Here is a 22,127-nt window from a genome sequence, read left to right as displayed (position 1 = left end):
ACAGTCAGCGCCCCCGCAGCTCCCCATGGAAAGGTGCACGCTCTCTGCCTGGACTTGATGCAAGGGCTTGGGCACGTGTGAGAACCCAGAGCTCTGCTGCCCAGATCCCATACAGACTGGCCTAAGTGAGAGGTCCAAAGAAGCTGTGCTTAGCTGGAAAGGCTGCAATGACTGGGTAGGTCAACAGCGTGGTCTTCCTGCAGCCAGGGACGTGACTACGTGAAAACGGCACTCGGTGACCCTGCTGGTGTAATGCAACCAATTACTTGGTGCCAAGTGGAGATCAACAGGCAGATCTCCACCGCAGCACACATCCGGCCACCCAGGAGATGGGGGGTGGTTGTTTGAAAAGGCAGGCAGGCAAGCTCCCCGAGGCTGGCAAGGGCTTTGAGGACGGGGCTGGTGGCAAGAGGCTGCCTGCTCAGCAGCTGTTCCCTCTTGCCCCCTGGCCATCCCACCCACCACTTCTCCCATCTGCAGCAACAACCTGGCTCTTTGTGGCACGCGCAGAAGGGCGTGTATTTCTCTGATGGAGGAGAAGGACCAGAAAACCAGCAGGAAACATGCTGCTACCAGAGGAGCAGCTTGCGGGGAGGTCCCAAACAGGATCTGGGTCCAAGAGCTCCTAAGCTGGACTACCCACCCTTGCAAATCTGGACCCTTCTTGCGTTTACCCTGCACCCATCAGGTAATTCCCACTCTAAGATCCTCAATCTCCTTTGCTAACAACAGGCAGGGAGAAGAAGTGTTAACGCCTGATCTGTGCCATGCTGGCAGCTGTATAAATCAGTGTAGCTCCAGTGAAGCTGATGGTGCCATGCTGAGCTACGTAAACTGAATGGGTGGCTCTACATGCAATTTTTAGAAGGGGGCATGTGCTTGCATCTGCACAGTATAGCTCTCCAAAAAAAAATCCAGACACCAAATTTAATTAACCTTGCCGAGTACATGAAAAGAACAGCAGCAAATATGTTTGCCTCTTTTTTGTCTTAAGATATTAAACCAACGCTATGGTTTAATAGCTCTTATCTGAACATACACTTGTGCACTAACAGAATCATTCTCTAAAATTTATCATTAATGGTGTGCACAAACAAAAACTACAGGATGAGGATGGACTCTCTCCTCCATAGGGCCGAACAATTTCTCTGGCAACTTCCCTCTTGCCAGACTCAAAGGAAGGCAGAGGTGTGTAGTCCTCAAAGGACTCAGCACCTCACCAAACTGAACCTGAGTTGACCGATTAACAAGGTTTCCACTATGACTTACTAAGAGGCTGCAAAAGCTCTCTCTGAGTGTGAGAAAATCCTAAAAATAACGTGTCCGGCAGAGAAGAACTCAGAGTATCTTTTGTCTTCTCCTTCCTCCTCTGACAGCGGCAAGGGAGGAGCAGCCAAGCAGGGGATACTGACCTAGCAGCAACGTAGAGGGTCCTGTTCATGACCATGACCAGCTGGATGTCCAGCCGGTGCCTCTGCGTGGTGTTCCGCCCTGGTTTGTGACCCACAAACACCGGATACTGTCTTGTATCTGCAGGAAGGAAAAAAAAAAACCAGCATCAAAAGAGAACCACAAACTGAAAGCGTGATAACATGGAGCACTATGGGGCCCAGCTACTGCCAAAACCTGTGGTTTCTGTTTTGCCCTGGCACCACAGCGTGGGGTTGGAAGGCAGGAGCACAGAGGGCTGGAGAGTCCGTCAGGGCTACAGTCTTTGCGTCTGCAAAGGAGAAAGTCATCACCTTTGTGATTTTTGTCTTTGTAGAAGACAAAAATCTGAGTTTTGTTAGAGCATAAAGTTGTTCTGGAGCTCTTGGCACATAGGTACATGGCACTTTCTCACAGTTTTTCTTTCACTGCTTGCAGAACTTAAATGCTCGCTCCTGGCTGCCAAAGGGTGTCTAGCAGGACAAAGCTGTTTTGCAGTGGCCCGTCAATCACCACAACGACTGGACTGGTAGTGGTTGAAGCAAAAGACTTGGACCTCCTTGGTTCAAACTGCCAGCTCCCTCCCCAGTTCCTACAGGATTGGACAGCTGTTGTAGAACAGCTGTGGGGATTTCTGGCAATTGGTCAACACCACCGGAAGCCCTGTACTAAGCTTACATGATCAACAAGTCAGCTTTCCCCCACCCTCTATCAGTCAGCAAGAGCATTTATTCACTCTATTATCACTATTTTTTTGGTGAGACCTCAGCATACACAGGGTGTGCTGCCGCTCCCCAGATGATCTGGGTGCACAACCTGTAACAACAGTGAACACTTCTGACCAAGGGCCACCTTGCTGTTAGACTTCATATGTATACACGATCATGACATCTAGATGCATGAACTAGGGAGCTAGTTAAGTAAACAAAACAAGGAAGACAGGAGGAGGATAAACCTCTGATGAGCAGAACTGCTGCCACGCGCATGTAATACAGAGCTGACTAGCATCTGGCAATGCCTGAGCCTTTTCCCCATCAAAATGCTTTCCCAGAAACCTGGAGCTGTTTGAGGGAGTCTGTTTCTTCAGAAACTCAGGTACTGCTGTAGTGTTTTCAGCTATTGTCCTCTAGAAGTATTTTCCCTATTAAGCTCGGTCAAAGTATTGATTCACACCATGGCTTCAGCAAAGCACTTCAGAGTGCCATGTGTCAGAAAGCCTGGTGATAAAACTGTCTAGAAAGAGATAAAACTGCAGGAACTTCCCTGCAAATCAGATGCCAAGAACTCTTGGAGAAACAAATCAAGATAGCCCAGGCGAGATTTACGTTCAGAAGCTTAATCCTTCTGAGCAAGACCTACATGCAAAATGCCAAGTTTAACTGTCAAGATATTTTTTTTTTTTTTCTGGCCACTCCAAAGCACAGTAAGCAAGGACAATAAAGAGATTTGCTTTAAATTCAAATTCCTGACCCAAAGTAAGCTTAAACATAAGCCTACTCACTGCTGACTCGCCACTCCGTAGCATACTTTTACAGACCCAGGTGCTAAGGACTTCCTTTTAAACATCTGAACCTTTGGGACTTCAGAAGACTTTTCTTTGCAGTAATCGTAATTGAGTTGAGGCAAATGTGAAGGAATCAGCTATGCTAAGCCTCACTTGCATAGCGAAATGCACAGAAAGCTCTTCACCTGTTTAGCCAGCTAATCGCAATACTGATGTGCAGCTGTCTGTGTTACCCTAGATTTTGGAGAGTTTGCCAATTACTGCTGGAAAGAAGGAAGAGAGATTCTATTACAAAAGATTCTTTGTCCTGATTATTTTTTTTTTAGCTGCATTTCCAGCTTAGCAAAAAATGCCTAATGCTAAAGCAGAATCCATCAGAGCTTAAAGAAGTAAGTTCAATTATTTGTAGTAGATCAACAAATTACGTTTGCAGACCTCCAATACTTTAGTGTGCTATGCTTGATACTCTGGGGGGCTTCACTGGTTATCCAGAACTACATTTTCACAAGCCAGGTGACGGACTCTTGGATTATGGGGTGGGGGCGGGAGAAGGCTTCTTTCCTCTGATGCTGGATAGAGCAATATTTGGTTTCATTATGCTACTGAAGTGTCTCTGTTTGAGAAGGAGAAAGGTTATGGTTTTGGAAGATCAAGCAGTTTACCACCCAGTAGTCATAAGTCAACATGAAAAAGTCATGTTCCTGTATTAGTATCTGTGAACGTAAATTGGCTGATCTGGGAGACATCAAGAAAAACAATTTTATTCATTGTAACTGTAACAAAATACTGTTGATTTGAAGTCCGCTGATCGGTATTAAGCAAATGAAGCCCTCTGGCCTCTTATACTTACAGTTGCCATGCGAAATACTGATCGGCTCAGAATCTTCTGGGAAACCAGCCCCAGCAAAGTGTAGCAGTGTGAAATATAGCAGCAAGGCTTCTGACCTCATAGTAGTTCAGCTGGGAGGCTTCACTTCTTCACTTCACCCTGTGGAAGACAAACAAAGGGCCTCAGCACCTTCTGTCCATTCAGCTTTAACCACTGCATACAGAAAGCTAAAAAGAGTCAACGGGAAGTAGAGGGAGCTCTCCTTCCCCCCCAAGTCTCTCACCGTACCTGAGGAGGTATATTGTGTTTCTAAGCAAAAACTCCCCCTACCAGGCCAGTTTCCCTTTAGCCCACGCCCCAGCAGCGCCACATCTTGCTTGAGGACAGACTTAAATATCTACGAAGAATTTTCTGCCTCAGCTGCTTATATTCAATAAAGAAAATTTGTCTCCTGCATTGATCGACAGCTGACAAGAGTTTTTTTGGAAATATTTTGTTTTCCCCTTCTTTGGTTTACATAATTAGATGATGACATGATGACACACACCATAAATAAAAAAAACCACACTACATTATTCTGGTTAAAAAGAGATTAAGGGTTATACTACAGGACTGATTCATACCCTGCAGAGTTGTGAATCAAGTGAAGGAACACTGAGAGAGCTTGATGGAGCATGCAGAACATGTCATTGGGTTTTACCATAAAAATATGTACCCATAAATTTAGGTGCCATAAAACCAATACTCCAACTTGCGATAAAATAAGGGAGAACAGAACTGTCTAAACCCAGCTTTTTTTCCCTGTGTTCCACTGACGCATTCACTCATTCACATTTCATGTACAAAAATATCCCTAAATCTTGAAGATAAAAGGAACCACAGGGGCCTTTGGATACAGTGAAAGAAAACAGCACATAATACAGTAAATAGCTCATAATTCCCAGGCAAATTTCACACAGACGTTGATCTGCAGGGGAAATCAGTGTAAAAGTGGGGTTTTCTTTTCATCCTTTCCAGATTTTCAAACCTTTGATGCTGCCTGCCAAAGATTCCTTTTGAACAAAGCTATTTTACAGTAGTCTGTCAGTCATTCAAGATTTACTGTCAGAAAGTCAAACTTCATAACCTACATAGTCTTTGAAACTTAATTTGGCAAACGAAGTGCTAACTTGCCCTTCTGCAACACCATTTAATATTAGATACCTATGTCTCCTTTCTCAATGCCAAAAAAAGCATTAATAAGTCTTGAGTGTTGCATTTTCATTTGTAATTTCACAGACACAGCTGATTCCTCATCTTTTACCCAATTGAAAAATGTCACAATAAGTAATTTGCCTTATCAGATATTTGTGTTCAAATAAAATTTCAGCTCCTATAACTGCATTGGAATAAGGACTCTGTTGCAGGGCGATACAGTCCATAAGGACTAATGATTTATTATACTCTGTGTTTGCCTATTATTAGTCAAACACACAAACTGGAAACTTGGCTGATTCTCTATTTCTATTAGCAAAATAACTGACAGACCAAGTTAGACTGAGACCAGAAAAAAATAAAATTTAATGTAAGGCAATGACTGACACCTTAACTGAACAAAGTGTCTGACGGATGGCAAAGGATAAAAATAGCAAGAATAAATGCAACACAATACAGACACTGTCTGTCTATTATATCTTATGTGAGTATGCATACTAGAAGATGGTATATGCAAGCCCCAAGAGAAGCATTTCCATCTAGCACTGGTTAGGCCGATAGCTGTGTATGATTACTGACACAGCTATCCTGCAGACATTTTCTTTACCTGTTTCCTCCATTTGTCTCCTTAATCACCTCTTACATTTTCTCTTGACTGTTAGCTCTCTGGGGCAGGAGCTGTTTCTTTCTATTTGTTTCCACGCTTAGCGAAACATCATTTGGGGCCCTTAGGAATGCCCAAAGTGGAAATAAGCAGCAGAACTAAATATAACACTTGGAAACAGTTTCCCTCAAAAGGTTTGAATTAAAACTAAGATATACGCATTAAAGGGGTTAATTCCTTTCTCTCTACACAGTTTTTTGAAATGTAATTTTGCCACTTTAGAAATTGTGCCCCTGCAAGTACAATGCAAAATGACAAAAGAAAGTGCCTTATCTTAATGCACAAAAAGAATGAAATTCTTTCCTTCTTGAAAATGTTACAGTCCAATGCAGAAGTCTTTCTGAAACGCACATGAGGAGCAATAGTTTAACGGGAAGAAACTTATCGAGCAATCCAATTCTTCCACTTAAACCTTATTCATCCACAGTATCAGTCTGCAGGCTGACAATTCAAACCACTCGTCTCACAGCAAGACTCTGGAGCATAAGAACAGCCGCTCTCTGTTACTCCCTATCAGCACATCATCCACTATCTAACAGCGTGTGCATGCTATGAGGAAAGCATTATGGTGCCACAGACATATCGCTGCCGTTCCACTTCAGAGCTTGAAAAACTTTTCCCATGGGCGAGTCTGCACCGTCATTCCCTGTGTACCCCTCTACCTAAATGCGTACAGGAGATGGCTTCCAGGAAAATGAACAACGCCTAGCACGGTTCTTAGTCACTTTATGTACATGTTATCAGGCCAGATTTTTTCTTTTACCTGAAAACAACTAACTGATGAATGAACTGACATATTGCCTTTTAAGAAAGACTAGCTTTGTAGTTTTTTAAGTATATTAAATCCTCTGTCATTCTTAAGGGTAGCTTCTGGGGAAGAAAAGAAGGAGAAGAGAGAAAAAGGCACAATTCTCTGTTGCTCTGGTGCAAACGTAGCTGTGCAAATTCACCCAAAGTAAATGCAAAATGTCTACTTTGATCTGTCAATGGTTCAAGAGGACTACACATCTGTATCAATGCCTCTGCCAATGAAGTAACATCGAGTAGGCCTCAAGTTGCATCCAAAGACAGCTTTTTACTAGGAGGTAATTATTCAAAAATAACATTACTTTTGCTGTTCTTACAATGGTGGAAAGAGCCGTACTGTTTCAGTGGAATTTCAGAAAAGTGCTGATTCGAGAAGGTCACACTTATTTTTAGTACAAATTTCCTTTTCAGCAAATACTCAGCTCTGGTTGGGCTCCTGGGAGTGATGCAAATGTTCTCACTTGCAACTGTGCTGAAACTACTTTCTAATCAAAAGTGCTTGTGAACACAGCGTCTGATGAAGCATGAGTGGCTAGACAGTGAGGCCGAGCAAGCACCAGCACTGTCTCCAAATAAAAGTTTTGCAAACTTCAATAGAGAGATCTTCAGTCAATGTAGACCACTGCAGTTCAGTCTGGCCTACACTAAACCATACCGGTTGAGAGAGAACTGCACCTGAGAACTCCAGTTCTCCCTGTTCCAAACATGATTACTGCTCCTGTTGAAGGAAGCTAATGGTGACAAGAAGAGTGAGTTTTGGTGGTGTTCTTTTATTAGCAGACATGCTAATAAAATTCAGACCTGCAAATATTTAAGAGCGTGTTTTATAATCTGTGTCTAATGCAATGACTTGTAGCCATTGAGTGGAGTAGATGAGGTTTCTTCAAAGCTTCAAAAAAAACTCAACTAATTTGGTTCTTGCATGCCTCAGATCAATGCAAATATAACTTTTTGCAAGATACACTTGTGCTCTGATTCTTCTTTCTGAAGTTGATGATTTCAAACACCTATGTTAGATGACTTGTTCTGGTTACTTCTGTGTTCCTTCCTTTTTGTCATATTATGATTAAGTATAAATAAAACATATGCTCTCTTAACGTATATAGAAATAAAAGTTTTGCCTTCCTAGTTGGAATAAGTTTTTCTGTTTGTACACTGCAGCCTAAGAGTGAACCACCTCTAAGTAGGACGTTTAGATACTAGTGCAATATAGTTGCTATTTACCATTATATTTACTCACTCAAAGCCTATGTATACATATAAATATTCGTATTCATATTTCCAGACACATGCATAGATGCTTGACATAGGGGCATTTAGTTTTGTAAAAATCATGCTGCTGGCATGAAGGAATTTCTGAAGCTAAGAAAGTAGCAATCACTCCAAATCAAGGAGAAAAGTCTGATTTTTCTGAGCCAAGTGCCCTCCACTATGCCTATCCATGGCTATCTGAGCCAACAAGACACCACCATGATGAGCTCTGCTTTTTGCTCCCTGATACTTTTAGCATTTAGTGAACAACAGTCTGGGTCGAAATACATATAGTAGAGCTGCTTGGCTAAGGAAATGATTACATGGCTGCTGCAGTAATACCCTAGTAACCAGGCTATTGTATCTACGGCTTGTACATTCCAGAAAGGTTATACAAAGCACATGAAAAATCCGAAATGGAATTGCTAACTTCCTGGTAAGCTCCCTAAAACTGTAAGGTCAGATTTGACCTTGAGAGCAAATTTAACAGCAACAGCAATGACTGCATAGACGCATCTATAACTAACTATCAAAAGGGACACTCTTCCATGTTGGAAAACCTCCCATCTTGCTGCTTTGGCCTCACTGTATGTTCAGCTAACCCCAGCATAACTCCAAGTAAAATCAAAGTACGTAACCATGTCAGAAGTTTCCCATGGCACAGCAAGCCTGCTCAGTAACGGATAGATCTTGTTATATTCATTTATTACAAACCTTCTTTATACTATGAGGGGTTGTGTTCATACACGACAGCTGCACTTCGATCCACAAATTATTAAGCTTAATGTGAGAATTACCAGACAAAATTCAACGGTCTGTGTTATGCATGAAGCAAGACCAGAAAACCTAATGGCCATAAAACCCCCCATGACTATCTCAAATGAATTCTTTTGTTTCTACAAACATGTAGAAATAACTTACTCTTCAAAAAGACAGTAAGTCTAGGAAGAAGGAACAGCATTTAACGAAACAGCAAGGAAACTAAAAACTGACCCTGGATGAATTTGAGCCACTGCGTAAGGAAAAATGCATGACCAGAAAAAGTAGCAGCCTCTGTGAACCAGCCCTGGAAATACTCAGCAAATAGCCCTTCTCACCACAGTTAGCATTTCTTAGCCTGGGGAAAACAAAAGGACCATAAAGAAGCAGGCAAGAAACTGATTTGAGTTGCATAACAGATGTAACAAAAAGATTTGGGATTGTCCTGCAGTAAGAGCTTTAAAGGCATGCATGTGAACCAGAAACCCAAGTCCTCCTGCAGTGCCTCATCGAAAGAGACAGAGCAAGATCCATCTACCCATACATAAAAAAAAAGCACGTATTGATTTACACAGCACATGCTTTGCCATGCTGAAGGCAGAGCGCAGAAACTACTCGGCCGACCCGACTGCTGTTCCCTGCTATGGTACAGATTTGCCACGCGATGCTGGCAAGCATCCTTCCTCTCCTTTGGCTAAGCCTTTGGAAATCTCTGAGTGGAAGACACTGTTACTGCTATTTACCCCTTTAAATTCACAGTTCCTAGAAAGTGAAAGACAAGAGTTCTGTGCAAGTCAGAGAAAGGAATTAGGAATAACACAACAACCACAGCAAAAAAGAGAGGAATACAACCTGCAGGCTGCAGCTTCCAGAAAACGAGGAAGGTTAGGCCGGTGCAGCGGAGCTGTTCAGGAGAGCATCCTTTGTCTATGCCTGTTTGGGTGGTGGGCTAGCTGCTGCTCGGCCACCTCGTGCGGCTGCACCTGGCAGCAGAAGGGATCCTGCAAGATGCCCAGGCGGAGCAGTGCCAAGGGGATCAGACAGATGTGAGTGAACAGAAGCTCAGTGGGCGCTTGGGGAGCTCAAGAGAGAGGAGACACAAGCGGCTATCAGCAAGACACAGCATGGAGTGCCAGACATTACAACTGAATTGGCATGTGGCGGGGTGGTGGACAGGATGGACAGCTCTTTTGCTCGTGTTGTCCTTTCTCGAACGATTGCTGCTCAGTCACCTGAATGCTGGTGCAGGTGGCCACAGAGACTTAGTGCCAGCTCTGTGCCCATCATCACTACCAACCTCCAACATCTTTTTGTGACCGATGGTGCAGCCATCATTCATTTTTCCTCTCCTGTCCTGCTCCTGTTGTCTCTACAGCTGGCCATTCATTTAATGTGGCCAGAAAAGCACTCTAGCACTCCAGGTAGCTGGCCAGAGAGGCTGGTGCATGAATGCACTGGGGTAATCACCTGTACTCCTTCAAATCACACGCTAACAAGGGGTCGCTCCTGAATGCTGGTGGGGGGAGGCAGGCAGCGCCCAAGGGAAGCCCCTCACCTCTCCAGCATCTCTACTGACCCTAAATTACACGTATGAAGCACACTCCCTCTCATCTTTTGTGTACACCAAAAAGTTCTCCCTGGCCATAACAGCAATGCATGGGTGCCCTCTCCTATGCACGCTTTACTACCATTTTAATTGGATTCAGTACTGCTTACTCATTGCCCAGCTGCTGTGGGCTGCACGCCAGACGTGACGATCAGGCCCAAGGGAAAGACACCAACGAGAGAGATTTTGCCTCATATAGTAAGCAACAGCATCTACCTTCATTAAAAAGAATAATACAGACTTCATTACTAGTTGGATGAAACAGATACACGGCCCACGTGGATCTTCCCACTAAGACTTGCAAAAACGCACGTCTAAAATAAAATTTCAGCCAAAATACAAAGTACTGCTCAAGCAAGTTTCAGGGGTACTTGCTTATTTTGTTCAGGTTTGTGCAAACCTGAGTCCTCACCAGCTTTCCTCCCTCCTTGCTTGCAACTTTTCCAAGGCCATACATCGCGCACAATAATGTCAGCTATGATACGTAACATCACTACCGCCTGCTTCAGTACGCGATAAGCTGAAAAGGTCTGGACAACCCCCAGGCAGCACTGGTGAGCCTCGGCCTGCCGAATGGTGGTAGCAGGTGTCAAGTCAGTAGGCAAAACTCAGCATGCTTAATGCTGGCAACCTGTCTCGTGCAGATCAACATTACCGCTCGATCCAGCGCGGTGCAAAAAGAAAATGCAAAGAACAAATGGAGGCCTAAACAGGAGAAACCTTCTGCTGACCCGAGCGAGACATCCCCATGACTTCAGCGTTAATAGGATGCTGCTGTTCAGAGCGGGAACAGTCAGATGGAAGATGAACATCTCCCAGATGGAATTAGAAGCATCTCAGGCCTATCGATTTTGGTTGTAACCTTTACTGTAAACAGTCCACGGGGGCCTCATCAGCCACCTGTTCAGTGATATTTGCATTGAAATACAGAGCCAACGCAAATGAGAAAATGGCCACAGTTCCTTGCTAAAGCATCTGCTCAGTTCCGTCCCTCTGTCTTTGCATCACCAACAGCAGCAAAGGTACGGGTTTTAGTGGAAGGGGTAACGCAGTGGCACTAGCTCTCTCGCATGGCACCAGAAACAACGAATGCTCCATTTGTCACGATGTTGATGGTGGCGGTAGTGGTATTATATCATGCAATATTTCACTTTCTAATAATTGCTCAGTTTTATACTGAAATCAGGCTTGCCAAAACTGGGAGGAAAGCCATCTGTGCCTGGAGGATGACTGCCAGAAACATTTGCAATTTTATTTTGGGGTTATAAACCTGCAGAATGGAACAAAGGCAATGCCTAAATAACCCCTTTCACTCACCACCCCCAACCACGCGGAGCAACCGACCTAACTCTGGAACAGCTTGGTTGGTCATTACAAAGATGTCTTTATTATTTTTAAAAGCCTCACTCATTTAAGAGATAAAAATAGCTCTATTGATTATTTGTGGGACTTCAGCAAACCTCTGTCAAGATTTTGAATTGATTTAAGAGCTAAATGTAGCAATCACTGCCTTTTGACAGGAGAGAACGCCATCTCTAATATATACTTTGCTGTTTCATCTCAGCATGCTTAATAGAAAACAGATACACTACCAGCAACACCATTACTCTCCCCAGCCCTCACTTTGCCTGGGAAATATCAGTGCCAGTCAACTGACCTTCCATTCTCTCATCTGATGGATGGAATAAAAATTATGTAGCTGCAGGTGACCCAAAGCTTTAACGGGAAAGAAACGTGGCCTCCCTTTGTTCTCCTCTCCTTTTAGCTAACAAAGGTGAAACTCGAAGCCTGATATGTTTTCACAACAATACAGACAATTGTCACTGATTAAAAGTTTGACAGAGTCCTGCAGACAACTCTCAGCTGCCACATGCCTGCTGTAAACACAACATTTTTAGGATCAGACAGTAATCCTAAAACAATCCCTACAGCTCAGCCAGCTCTTCAGGCCAGATTCCCTCAGATACTTAGCATTTGCTTCCTTTCACTGCTGGTACATGGCTAAATGGATTGCAGCCCTTCTTCATCCTCTAACCAGGAAGAAAAACTTAATTTCTAGTCCTCTAATGTCTGCATGACAGATCAGATCGATATACAAGTGCACAGGTTAACTCTGAAGAAGAAGTTAGGATCCCATAGAACATATCACTGTGTTTAAAGCTCAATGTAATCACAAACAATTCTCCTTGGCTTTTTGTTAATGCTTTGCCATAATGTCATGTATTTTGTGCATGAACCCTGGCTCTTTTCTTCACAAAACTTGTTCCATTTATTTGACATGAAACTGTTCATTCTTTAAGGCAACAAAACAGTAGAGAAATGCAAATCCTCACATTCACTGTTAAGTAACCAGAGCACGCTGCTTAACTTCCATTGAATTTGGCCAGTTCTGGCCCTATATCCATTTGTGCAAAAATTCACTCATTAATGTGGCTTCGTTTACCTTGAGTGAAACAGCAAGGTTTGTCAGAGTGTTTTTTCAAAAGGCACCAAGCAACTTTGGCGTGAAGTGGTTTGACACAGCATCAAACTACGCCCCTACCCTCAAAATGTGAATGAAATCTACTGCAACACTGCAAATGCTAAGAACAGACATTACCATTTACATATTAATTACTCCAGGTGTGGACACCATACTACCTGAAAGTGTTTTACCCTGACAGCCACCTCTGGAGAGCCCAGCACTTTGTTCCACACTGCAATAGTCTATTCACGGCAGCAGGAAAACTCAGGCCAAACCTCAGCATTATATTCGGGGCAAGGCTGCTCAGCACAAGGACATGCAGACACAATGTGGTCGGGCAAGCTAACTCCTACGTGCAGAAAAAAGGGTAAGGCTTTTCCCTCTGGAATTCAGGCAAACCCATCAAGATAAGTTATGTTTGTCCCTGACAGATAAAAAACACAGGTAGAGCAGAGAGTTCTCAATATGTATTTATAATTTTAGCTCCTAATTTGTTTATGAAATCAGTTTTCTCATGAATTTTCTAATGAAATAGATTAGTTCAAAAATGAAAAATATCCACAAAAGAAATGTAATCCCTGAGGCAAATTTTAAAAATGCCTATGGATAAGCATGAGCAGGTAGGGGAAAAAACAGAAGACTCCGAATGCTAAGAAAGCAATCAAATTAACTGGGAACATTGTCTCTCAGCACTACCTCTGACACCTCTCTCCCTCAGACATCCATCCATTCATATGTGCCCCATACCCTCATAGACGTTCACCCAAATTTAAAAGGCTCAGATATCACAGGAAAGGGGATTTTTTTATTAACACTTTGGAGACATTTCATAGATCTCTCTCTTTCATGACTACTCTTTGTTACCCAATGTTTTTTACTGATATTTTTGGAAACCTTAAAGGAGCAGAATAAATCTGACTCTGAGACAGAAAATCTATGTAGTTTGCTTTTCCTCTGAGATGAGCATGATGCTTGCAATAATCCAGTTCCTGCAGTTTGCTAGTAATTGCTAGCTTCAAGTGGCACACTCTGAGCTTTGCTCTGCCTAGATTCATGCCCAACAAATTCCCAAATTTTACATCATATATAATCTAAACAGCTTTATGGACAGGTTAATACAAGAAGTACCCTATCCTCAAGAACGCCTTTTGAGTAAGGGGATCACCTCAATATGCCAACATGACACATTTTTCACTCTTCATCACTGCCTCTTTGGGGTTATGAAGAAAACAGAAGGCAAAGCAAGAAGCCAACAAATACATAAGAAAAATCCTACTTCCAGGATACTGCTGAGACAAATGATATTGTCTGTTAACCTGGACATAAGGTTAATTACTGTAATTCAACTTATTTTAAGGGAAAATTATATATGCAGATATCATCAATTAACCTCTGAATATAAAAATCACAATTCCTGTAATTAATAGAACAGTGCAAGATAGCTTTAATTACTGGGGGTCTGTTATTGAGAGGAAACATGAACTATCTGATGTGATTTCAAGGGCAAACTTAAAATTGAGGTGGTATAGGTCAGAAGAAGCAAAAAAAAAGACTCCAGTTAGACAGAGATGAGCCCCTGCACCACATAAATACACTACTCTCTTCTCCTGACACACATTCACTCACATACTGAAGAATACAAGCATCCTTACACATCTGTTCACACCTGCTTCTTGGCACAGCATGAGGGAATTAGAGCAGCATAGAAAAGGAAGTCAAAGCAGCATTGACAAATGCCCGTAGTACAAGTTACAAAAGCAATAGCTCTGTTATTATGTGCTTTACTTCTTTGGAAAAGCTGTGGAGAAAAAGGTTCAGTGTAGCAAGAGAGAACAAGCCCACTGAGTATGACTGCCTGAATAGGGCATGATGGATGAGCTTCCTTGCGGATAGGAAAAGCCTCTAATCCGTTCTCCGGCTCATTGGTAGAGCAAGGCGAAGTCATTCTCTTCTTCTGCAGGAAATATCCTCTGCCTTTTCGATACCACGTGCAGGGTTTTTGCAAAGGACAATCCAGACTGTCACCCAGATGAGACAGCAGCCTGTTTCCAGGTCTTGCGCTAGGGCAGGCTCAGCTATGCAGCCCAAAACCCCGCAGCAAGACAAAGACGTTTCTATACTGCTCGCACTTCCTAAGGCTATTTTAGGAATGATTGGCTGCATTCAGGTTCCAACTGCAAATAATGAGATACACGGGAAAAGAAGTCATTTTCATGGCACAGCACACAGCTAATGACTGATGCTGAAAACATCACTACTAATATTCCAGCTAATTTTGTGGAGTTAAAAAAAAAAAAAAAAAGCAGGCTGAGTACAACAGACAGAATGCAGGCATCATCACAGTGATGAAATAACACCCACCAGCACCAGGATGGGAAGACCCTCGTTGTGGGGTTCACTGAAGAAGGTTTGGCTCTATCCACAATACTGAGGCTTCCTCAGACAACCAAAGACCCATTCCAAGCCTCCTCCTCTTCACCCCCACACCCTGCAACTGAATTCCTTAAAGGTGGGGGGTGCGGGAAAAGCAATGGTTTATTAGCTGAGTGTGTCTATGTGAATTCAGCAAGATTGCTTGATGACTAGGCACACACAGTTACAGCTTTTTAACAAGTCTGCCAGGTGTTTTTGAACCCAAATGAATCCTTCCTAGCTTGCCTGACAAAACAGAAATTCCTGTGAAGGAACAGGGAAGATGAGAGTGTAGCTGGCAAACTGCTGCTGTTATTTCTTACTCTGCAGTTCTGCTGCTTATGTGATTTATATCAAATGCTGCAGAGAGAGTTTCCTCTAACTTTGGGTTGCCCTCAATAATGTGGATGTTCAGCTGGTCAGCTGCCAGGAGCTGATCTACAGCCAAGACCCAAATTCCTGCCAGCAGATAGAAGAGAAAAAAGCATAAAAGACATTAGACCAGAAAATCAAATTACTTTTTAATGAGACTGAAGGCTGTATGCATGGACCACGCTGAACACACTAGAAAAGCCTGAAGAGATCCAGGTTGGCATCAAGGTGTGAGGGTCTCAACCGGACTCCAATCTGGCAACCCCATGTCAAGCCTTGCCCACACATATGAACGATGCCTCACAGGTTATGCTTCCTTGCACCACGAAGCAGTGACTCTCCAGCCTGCAGCGCAACCACACAGTTAGCAGCTACAACTAAAGGGCATAGGCTTGGTTTTAATTATGCCTGTGGAATTGCTGACACTGATGCCTGCTAGACTGAGGAGTTCTGATTCCCACAGGGCTTCAGAAGGACCTGTAGCTGCTCTCAAGCTCGTACCATCTGCATCAGCTCACGGGTGACATCGCTTTACCTATTTATAAACCTTTCACTCACAAAGATCTGTATACTTTCATCCTCATAGAAGTACACATCCTTACGTAAAGACTCAGTTGAATTCAGCTAACTTTTTATGGCTTTTGGACAAAGTCTCCCATCTAATGTAAGGCAATGGAAATACCACATCCAAATTTCCTGTGAAATTTGAGGTTACACTTAATCTTTTAAAAGAAGAAATTCTCCTTTTGGTTTGAATTCTTGCTTCCTTACAGTAAGCAAATTAGATGCCTTTGGTCATATTCCACGCTGTATTTCTTCTTGTTAAAATTTGCCTGTGAGCAATCCAAAACAGAATCTCATGGGTATTATTCTTCTGTGGTAAACATCACAACATCAGCTTTAAGTAGGAGACTATTCCCTGCACATGCATGCCCCTATATTCAAGCTGTGCTTGTGAAAATGTCAATTTTGTAATGTCTATGACTATATACATTGATCATTTCTGGTATCCTGAACAACACGACCAATACCACCTACAAAATGGTCTGTGATGGTTCAGTGAAAAAGCTTTTTGGAAGAACACCTCTCAATGACTTGCAACAACAAAGAGATCAGAAGGACATTCCTTCAGGGATTTCCCCTCTTCTGATGGAAAAATACAACTTTGAAAGAAAGCACTTAACCTACAAAATATTTTCTGGAAATTCCAAGGGACCCTGTTACCTGACATTTGCTTTACCTCAGTGTTGTTGGCAATAGCTTTTCATAGACACCAGCCATAGAGGTACCTCAATGGGACAAACAGCCCAGAGCTTCTCCACGCTCTCACAAAGCTTCCAGAAAGGAGAAAGAACTTAATTTAGTTTACTTATCAGTAAGCTATGTTTACTGCATGCGGAGTCAGAAACATGTCCAGCCACAGAACAAATGGTGCTCTCAGAACATGCTGAAGAACAATTTTATTGAAAAAAATAATAAATTGAATATTGAGTATATTCTCACATATTTAAAAACAGGGGCAAAAAGGTGGAAATTGATTGATAATTTACAATTAACTCATTGAATACTGGTGTCTACCAGTCTCCTCCTTAATTTAGAGCTAAAAACCATTTTTTTTCCCCTCAGCAAATTACTGTACTTTTTTTCCCTGCTGTCCTAAAAGTATTGTTTACTGCTCTGGACAAGATGAAACAACCTCCACAGGGTCTGCATCGAGTAGCACACAGCCAGGAGGAGCAACACGAACCTACAACTAGCAAGACAAAGTTGTAAACTGGTAACGCTCTACAATAGTGTGATTTTATAAAGAACAGAATTGGTTTGTGAGACTGAAAACTCCAATGCCTTCCTGGTGCAGGCTCTGAGAAATGCTTGTATGCTTCCTTTCCAAATCCTAAGGAGCTCCCCACAATCCCTTCCTTTCCCAGCACTCACATACAGGGACTCTCTCTCGTAGAAGGACTTGGCTTTCCTCACGCAAGAACAGATTTGGCTTTCCTTACACCAGAACAGATTACTCCCCTTACTCACACACACCCTTACATTCCCCAAAAACTGAGAATGTTATTTCTGCTGCAAGCTTGTGGGGACAGATGGTATCTTCCCTCCTTTTTTGGATAGCTTTAAGAAGATTGCTAGTGCTTCACATAAATAAAAAAACAGCTCTTGATGATCAAAGGATGACTAAACTTGGCATATAACTCTTAATGTACATTTTAATAAAGCTGACGTGACATTATTTCTCTTAGCTGAATGCTGGTAAGCTCCTAAAGCAGGTATTATACGGAGAAACTGTGATAGAGAGATGTCATAGCTTTCTCCCAGGGCTTGGACAATGAAAGAGACGGAGAGGAAGCTGCTTCCTCCTGGGTCTCACCAGGCATGTTCCTTCTTTTTCTGTCATGGTGACAGATCAACTGCCATGCTCTTTCTCATGTCAGCAGAGCTAGGGACCCTCTTTTTCCTTGACTAACTAAACCAAGATAACCGCTTCCCTCTGCCAGGACCGAAGCGGGTCACCCTGACTATGCATTCCCCAAGGGCAGGACACAGTCATACAGAAGAATTTTGCCTGACTGGAAATGCAAATGAGGACAGAAATCTTTTCAGAACAACTTCCACTTCAGTCTCTTCTCTTGCTGTGTATGCTTCGCAATGTGCAAGACCAAACACATTAGGACAAAAGTGCTAAGCTACACGTCCTCCATAGGGTCCTCCTGCCTATATCTCTCTCAGGTAGGATTAATTGTACTGCATGAAACTGCACACAAACTCTATAAAAAACTTTCATTTCCAATATGCTGCTTTCAAGGTATCTCTTAATGCAAATGCAGACAAAAGGTACGCTCTGTTTTATGACAGGACTGAGGTAAAGCAGCTCTAATTAGTAAAACCAGATACAACTTCAGAGGTAACACAGGTAACAATTTCAAATGCAAGGAAAAGAAACCTCTCCTTTGAACTTACTCAGCAACAAGCAGTCTTCCACCTTTCCTCCTTCTTACACCCTTTTCTCTTTGACTTTGCAAAGCTATGCAGTAGATGAATCGATGTTTTCCTACAATAGCAATTTGATTACTGATTACTGCTTTGTCACAAAGGAACCGCACATCATCCACAGTCAACCAATGTCCTGCATCAGCTGAACAAAGTAGTGCACTAAGCAGTCCTCTCTGTGCTATTACTTCTGTTGCTGGCTGGACCCAGCTATAAACTAGAAGACTGTAACTGAGTTTCTGTCTGTCACTGGTGTGATTATAAAGTTTGGGCTACAACCGCTATAGCAAAATACTGCTGAGGATTAAAGTAGTGCTACCAACAGAAATTTAAAAAAAAACAAAACCAAAAGCATCATCACCGGCAGAAGATACTACTGCACTAGAGCTACTTGTGGTTATTTCTTCCTCAGAAGAAACTCATATTTTACCCCAAGAATGCTAGGTATTGTGCAATTTTTTAAGAAAAAAAAAAAGCCTGATCCTGGAAAGTTTACAATTCACATAGGCAACATATAAATATGTGGATAAAGGTGGGGTTTTTTTTCAATTTTTACAGGTACAAGAAAAACCGTTCCCACCTGCAGTTCTCGATTCAAACACACAAGTGTTCTTTGGCCCTGTTCTTTCCCTTTTTGTAAAAATATTGACAGCATTTCTATAGCATAGTGGCCTCCATAATAACTGACTTCCAACATCCCAAACTGCTCAGATCAATGTTTTGGGCTTGAACAAATGCATTCAATTGCTGACCTCCAGTCCAACACCAAGTCCTCTAAAAACTGAACCACTTACACATGGAATGCATTCCCCAAGATAGATGAGTTATTGCTTGCACTTTCTGTTTCGGCAGGGACATGGCTTTGGAGCACAGTTTTGCAGTTCAAGGAGCGTAAACATAATGATTCATCTCTCTGGAAATACTCAGCTCATAATCATGCATTTGTTTAGTTTTTCCATCATTACCAACTGGTCAGTCAGAGCTACGTTTTTTTCTAGCTATTCCCACAAAAGTTACCCAAATAACAAAAGAGTTGTTATCAAATCTTTTTCCTAAACAGCAGACTTTGAAACACTGATGTTTGAAAAACCCTGGGCAAGGTCTGGGAGCAGACGGCAGAATGCACCATTCAGTCTCGGTCCAGTAACAAGAGAAATGATGGCCCACATTTTTTTCAGCTGTCTTATGAAAGTTTTCCTTCATTCTGTCTAATCAATCCAGTTAAACTACGTTTAATTATTGGACTCCAACAGCTGGGCTTAACCAGAATAATCTAATCATGACAACAAATTCACACTTAAAAGCAAGCCTCAGTCACAATGTCTTGGACAAATTGAAGGTTTAACATGCGAATAGCCACCAGATGATACAACTAAAAGAATATGGTTTCACTCGACAGTCATTAAGTTTCAATTCTAGCAGTAATGAAAAGGAAGATATTAAATATTACCTTTCTTTTTTACAGAAAGAAAGAAGACAGACAGACAAAGATGCAGTACTGAAGGAGGACAGTGTCATGAGCACCAGGGACAAAACAGAAGAACAAGAACAGCCATCTCAGCACATTACAGCTTTCTGTTAAAGCCACAGCCAGATCTGGTACGATATAAACAGCAGCAGCAGCTCCCTTAGAACTGTAATGTTGTGTGAAGCTACACAAAAACCACTTCGCTGATGTCTCTCAGGGACCAGAGGAGGCTGAAGGTCTGTTTTAGCTAACTATTCTAATCCTTCCTTCAACTCCTCCCAAACCAATACTTACCTTCCTCTTCAACCACAGCAGTGGCTAAAAGCCCAACTATGCACTGCTTTGAAGATCTTGCACTTAATAAAGCTCTCTAAGTTCGATTTCTAAGTAGAGGTTACTAAAAATAAACTTCATAAACCTTACTGGTCTGTGTCTTTGGTATCCAAAAGCAAAGAGGGTTCCTGAGAGACTAGCAGGTATCTCTGAAAGAAAGGAATAAACACCACCACATCTCATTCTTGTATTGCTTACCATCTACTCCTCCCCCTCCCCTTATTTTGCTGACAGCAAGATGGACAATACATGAAAATTTGATTCTTGGTAAGCCGAGTCATGCAAATTAGCTTAATGAAATAGATGACTTTGTGTATGTCCCTTTGATACTGATTAAGCTCAAGTATCCACTCAGCTAATGACTAAAGCAATACCATGAGAGCTCTTGTGGAGGTGTTGTAGCTATACTTTTTTTTTTTTTTAAACAGCCCTTTACTCAGCACTTATTTCTCTCTCAGATCCCCCTGCCCAGGAAAACAGGCCAGCTTCCAAAACAGCTGACAGAAGCAGTTAACAGCTTAAGACATGACTGACGTAACATAAAAATCTGCAGCTACTTCGCACAGCTTGGGCCTCAACATCTAAAGGAGATACGCCTTTGTGCCCCCAGTTCTCAAAGCAGATTACCAGTGTGCTGCAAGGGGCTGCTTTGACTCTGTAATTATAGCCATCTTAATAACGATCTGTTCGATGGCTGCCTACTGCTGGTGCCCAGACAGTTTAATCACTATGCATTCGGCTGTAGAGAACTAGCTATCCTTCCTGTCATTTGAAACATGGGACATGTTGTGTGAAGGCGGTGTAAATGAGCTTCCCCTGACTAGCTGGCTAATATACTTTCATCATTTAAAGCCTAAATTATAAAATAGACCAGTAAAAGTGATAATGCATCACCTCTTATTACAAAAAGATGTTTCACCTCAGCTGCACTAGATGAACAAGTCGCTCCTTACCAAGCCTATACATGTATTATTTATTGAGCACCAGCTGTGTGCTCGGCACTGCACAGACACAGAGAGATGCACTCCCTGCTCCTGGGGAGCTTTTTTACTCTAAAGTAGTGGAATTTAGCATTCCTTCTGCATGTAGCAACCCCATTGACTTCACTATGGGGAGCAGTTGCAGAAGCAGGTATTAAGGCATTTGTACAAGCCGGCATAGTATCAAGTGGTAGGAGATGAAATTCAAGCAGTGCTCCTACATGGGCAATGTTTTAGGCCTTGTGGAAATCACTATGAAGACTGACACAGAAGAGGTAAGAATATACCTGAGCATATGTGAAGATGCAGAAAGATGACGCAGTGTTTGTTACAAATTCCAACAACCCTTTGCGCTGATACTGACTGCATCTCTCCACACCCCACTGCTGTGCAGTTGCTGCCTTAATGTCTTTTCATATTATGACTCTTTCAAGGCAATACTGATCCAGTGACATTCATCAACGAAAGAACCAATGCCCAATGTCCTCCAGTGCCAGGGATTTGTTAGAACTCCTAAGTAAACACAAAGAGTGGGCCTAATGTGAGATGGAGGCATGGATCGCCACCACAACCTCCAAAATGTATTTCACTCTTCAGATGAAATCCTACTTTCAGATTCCTGCAAAGATTCCCCACACTAAAGAACATTATTGGCTGAAGGTACAGTTATATTTATGCACAGTGGATGGAAGAACCTGGACAAGAAATGGGGAAGAGCTAGGCTAAAGTGGGGAAAAAAGGGAGCAGACCTCAGTACAGGCACCGGGAAGAGGAGGACAAAGGCTGTGAAAACTGGGAAGCTGGAAGTTCAAACAGGTGAAGCAGGCTAGGGAGGGAGAGCTGTCATGGCGTCTGGGCATGGAGGGGGAGAAATGATGGGCAACTGGGAGACGGAGCAAAAAATACAAAGATGAGAAAGACATTTCAAACTGAATATAGCTGTAAAAAGACTGTGAGGCAGAAGGGCAGAGGGAGATACATGTAAAGGAATCTTTAGAAGTGAAGGAAGGGTATTATGGGCAAAGGGAGAAGAAAGGGAAAAGATTCAGAGGAGATTCC

At 42.5% G+C, this 22,127-nt stretch overlaps 1 protein-coding gene across 1 annotated transcript in view; it reads right to left on the bottom strand.

Annotated features, from left to right (window-relative positions):
- Positions 1-22,127, bottom strand: part of SEMA6A (semaphorin 6A) — a 114,811-nt gene that overhangs the window by 60,119 nt on the left and 32,565 nt on the right. The window contains exons 2-3 of the mRNA XM_009634621.2: positions 3,783-3,920; positions 1,413-1,530 (exon numbers count right to left, since the gene is read on the bottom strand). Of these exons, the coding sequence (XP_009632916.1) occupies positions 1,413-1,530; positions 3,783-3,882 (218 nt within the window). The 5' untranslated portion in view covers positions 3,883-3,920. The remainder of the gene's footprint in view (positions 1-1,412; positions 1,531-3,782; positions 3,921-22,127) is intronic.

This window comes from Egretta garzetta, unplaced genomic scaffold (assembly GCF_000687185.1).
Source record: "Egretta garzetta isolate BGI_Z169 unplaced genomic scaffold, ASM68718v1 scaffold272, whole genome shotgun sequence".
NCBI lineage: Eukaryota > Metazoa > Chordata > Aves > Pelecaniformes > Ardeidae > Egretta > Egretta garzetta.
This window is presented reverse-complemented; position numbering and strand designations above follow the sequence as displayed.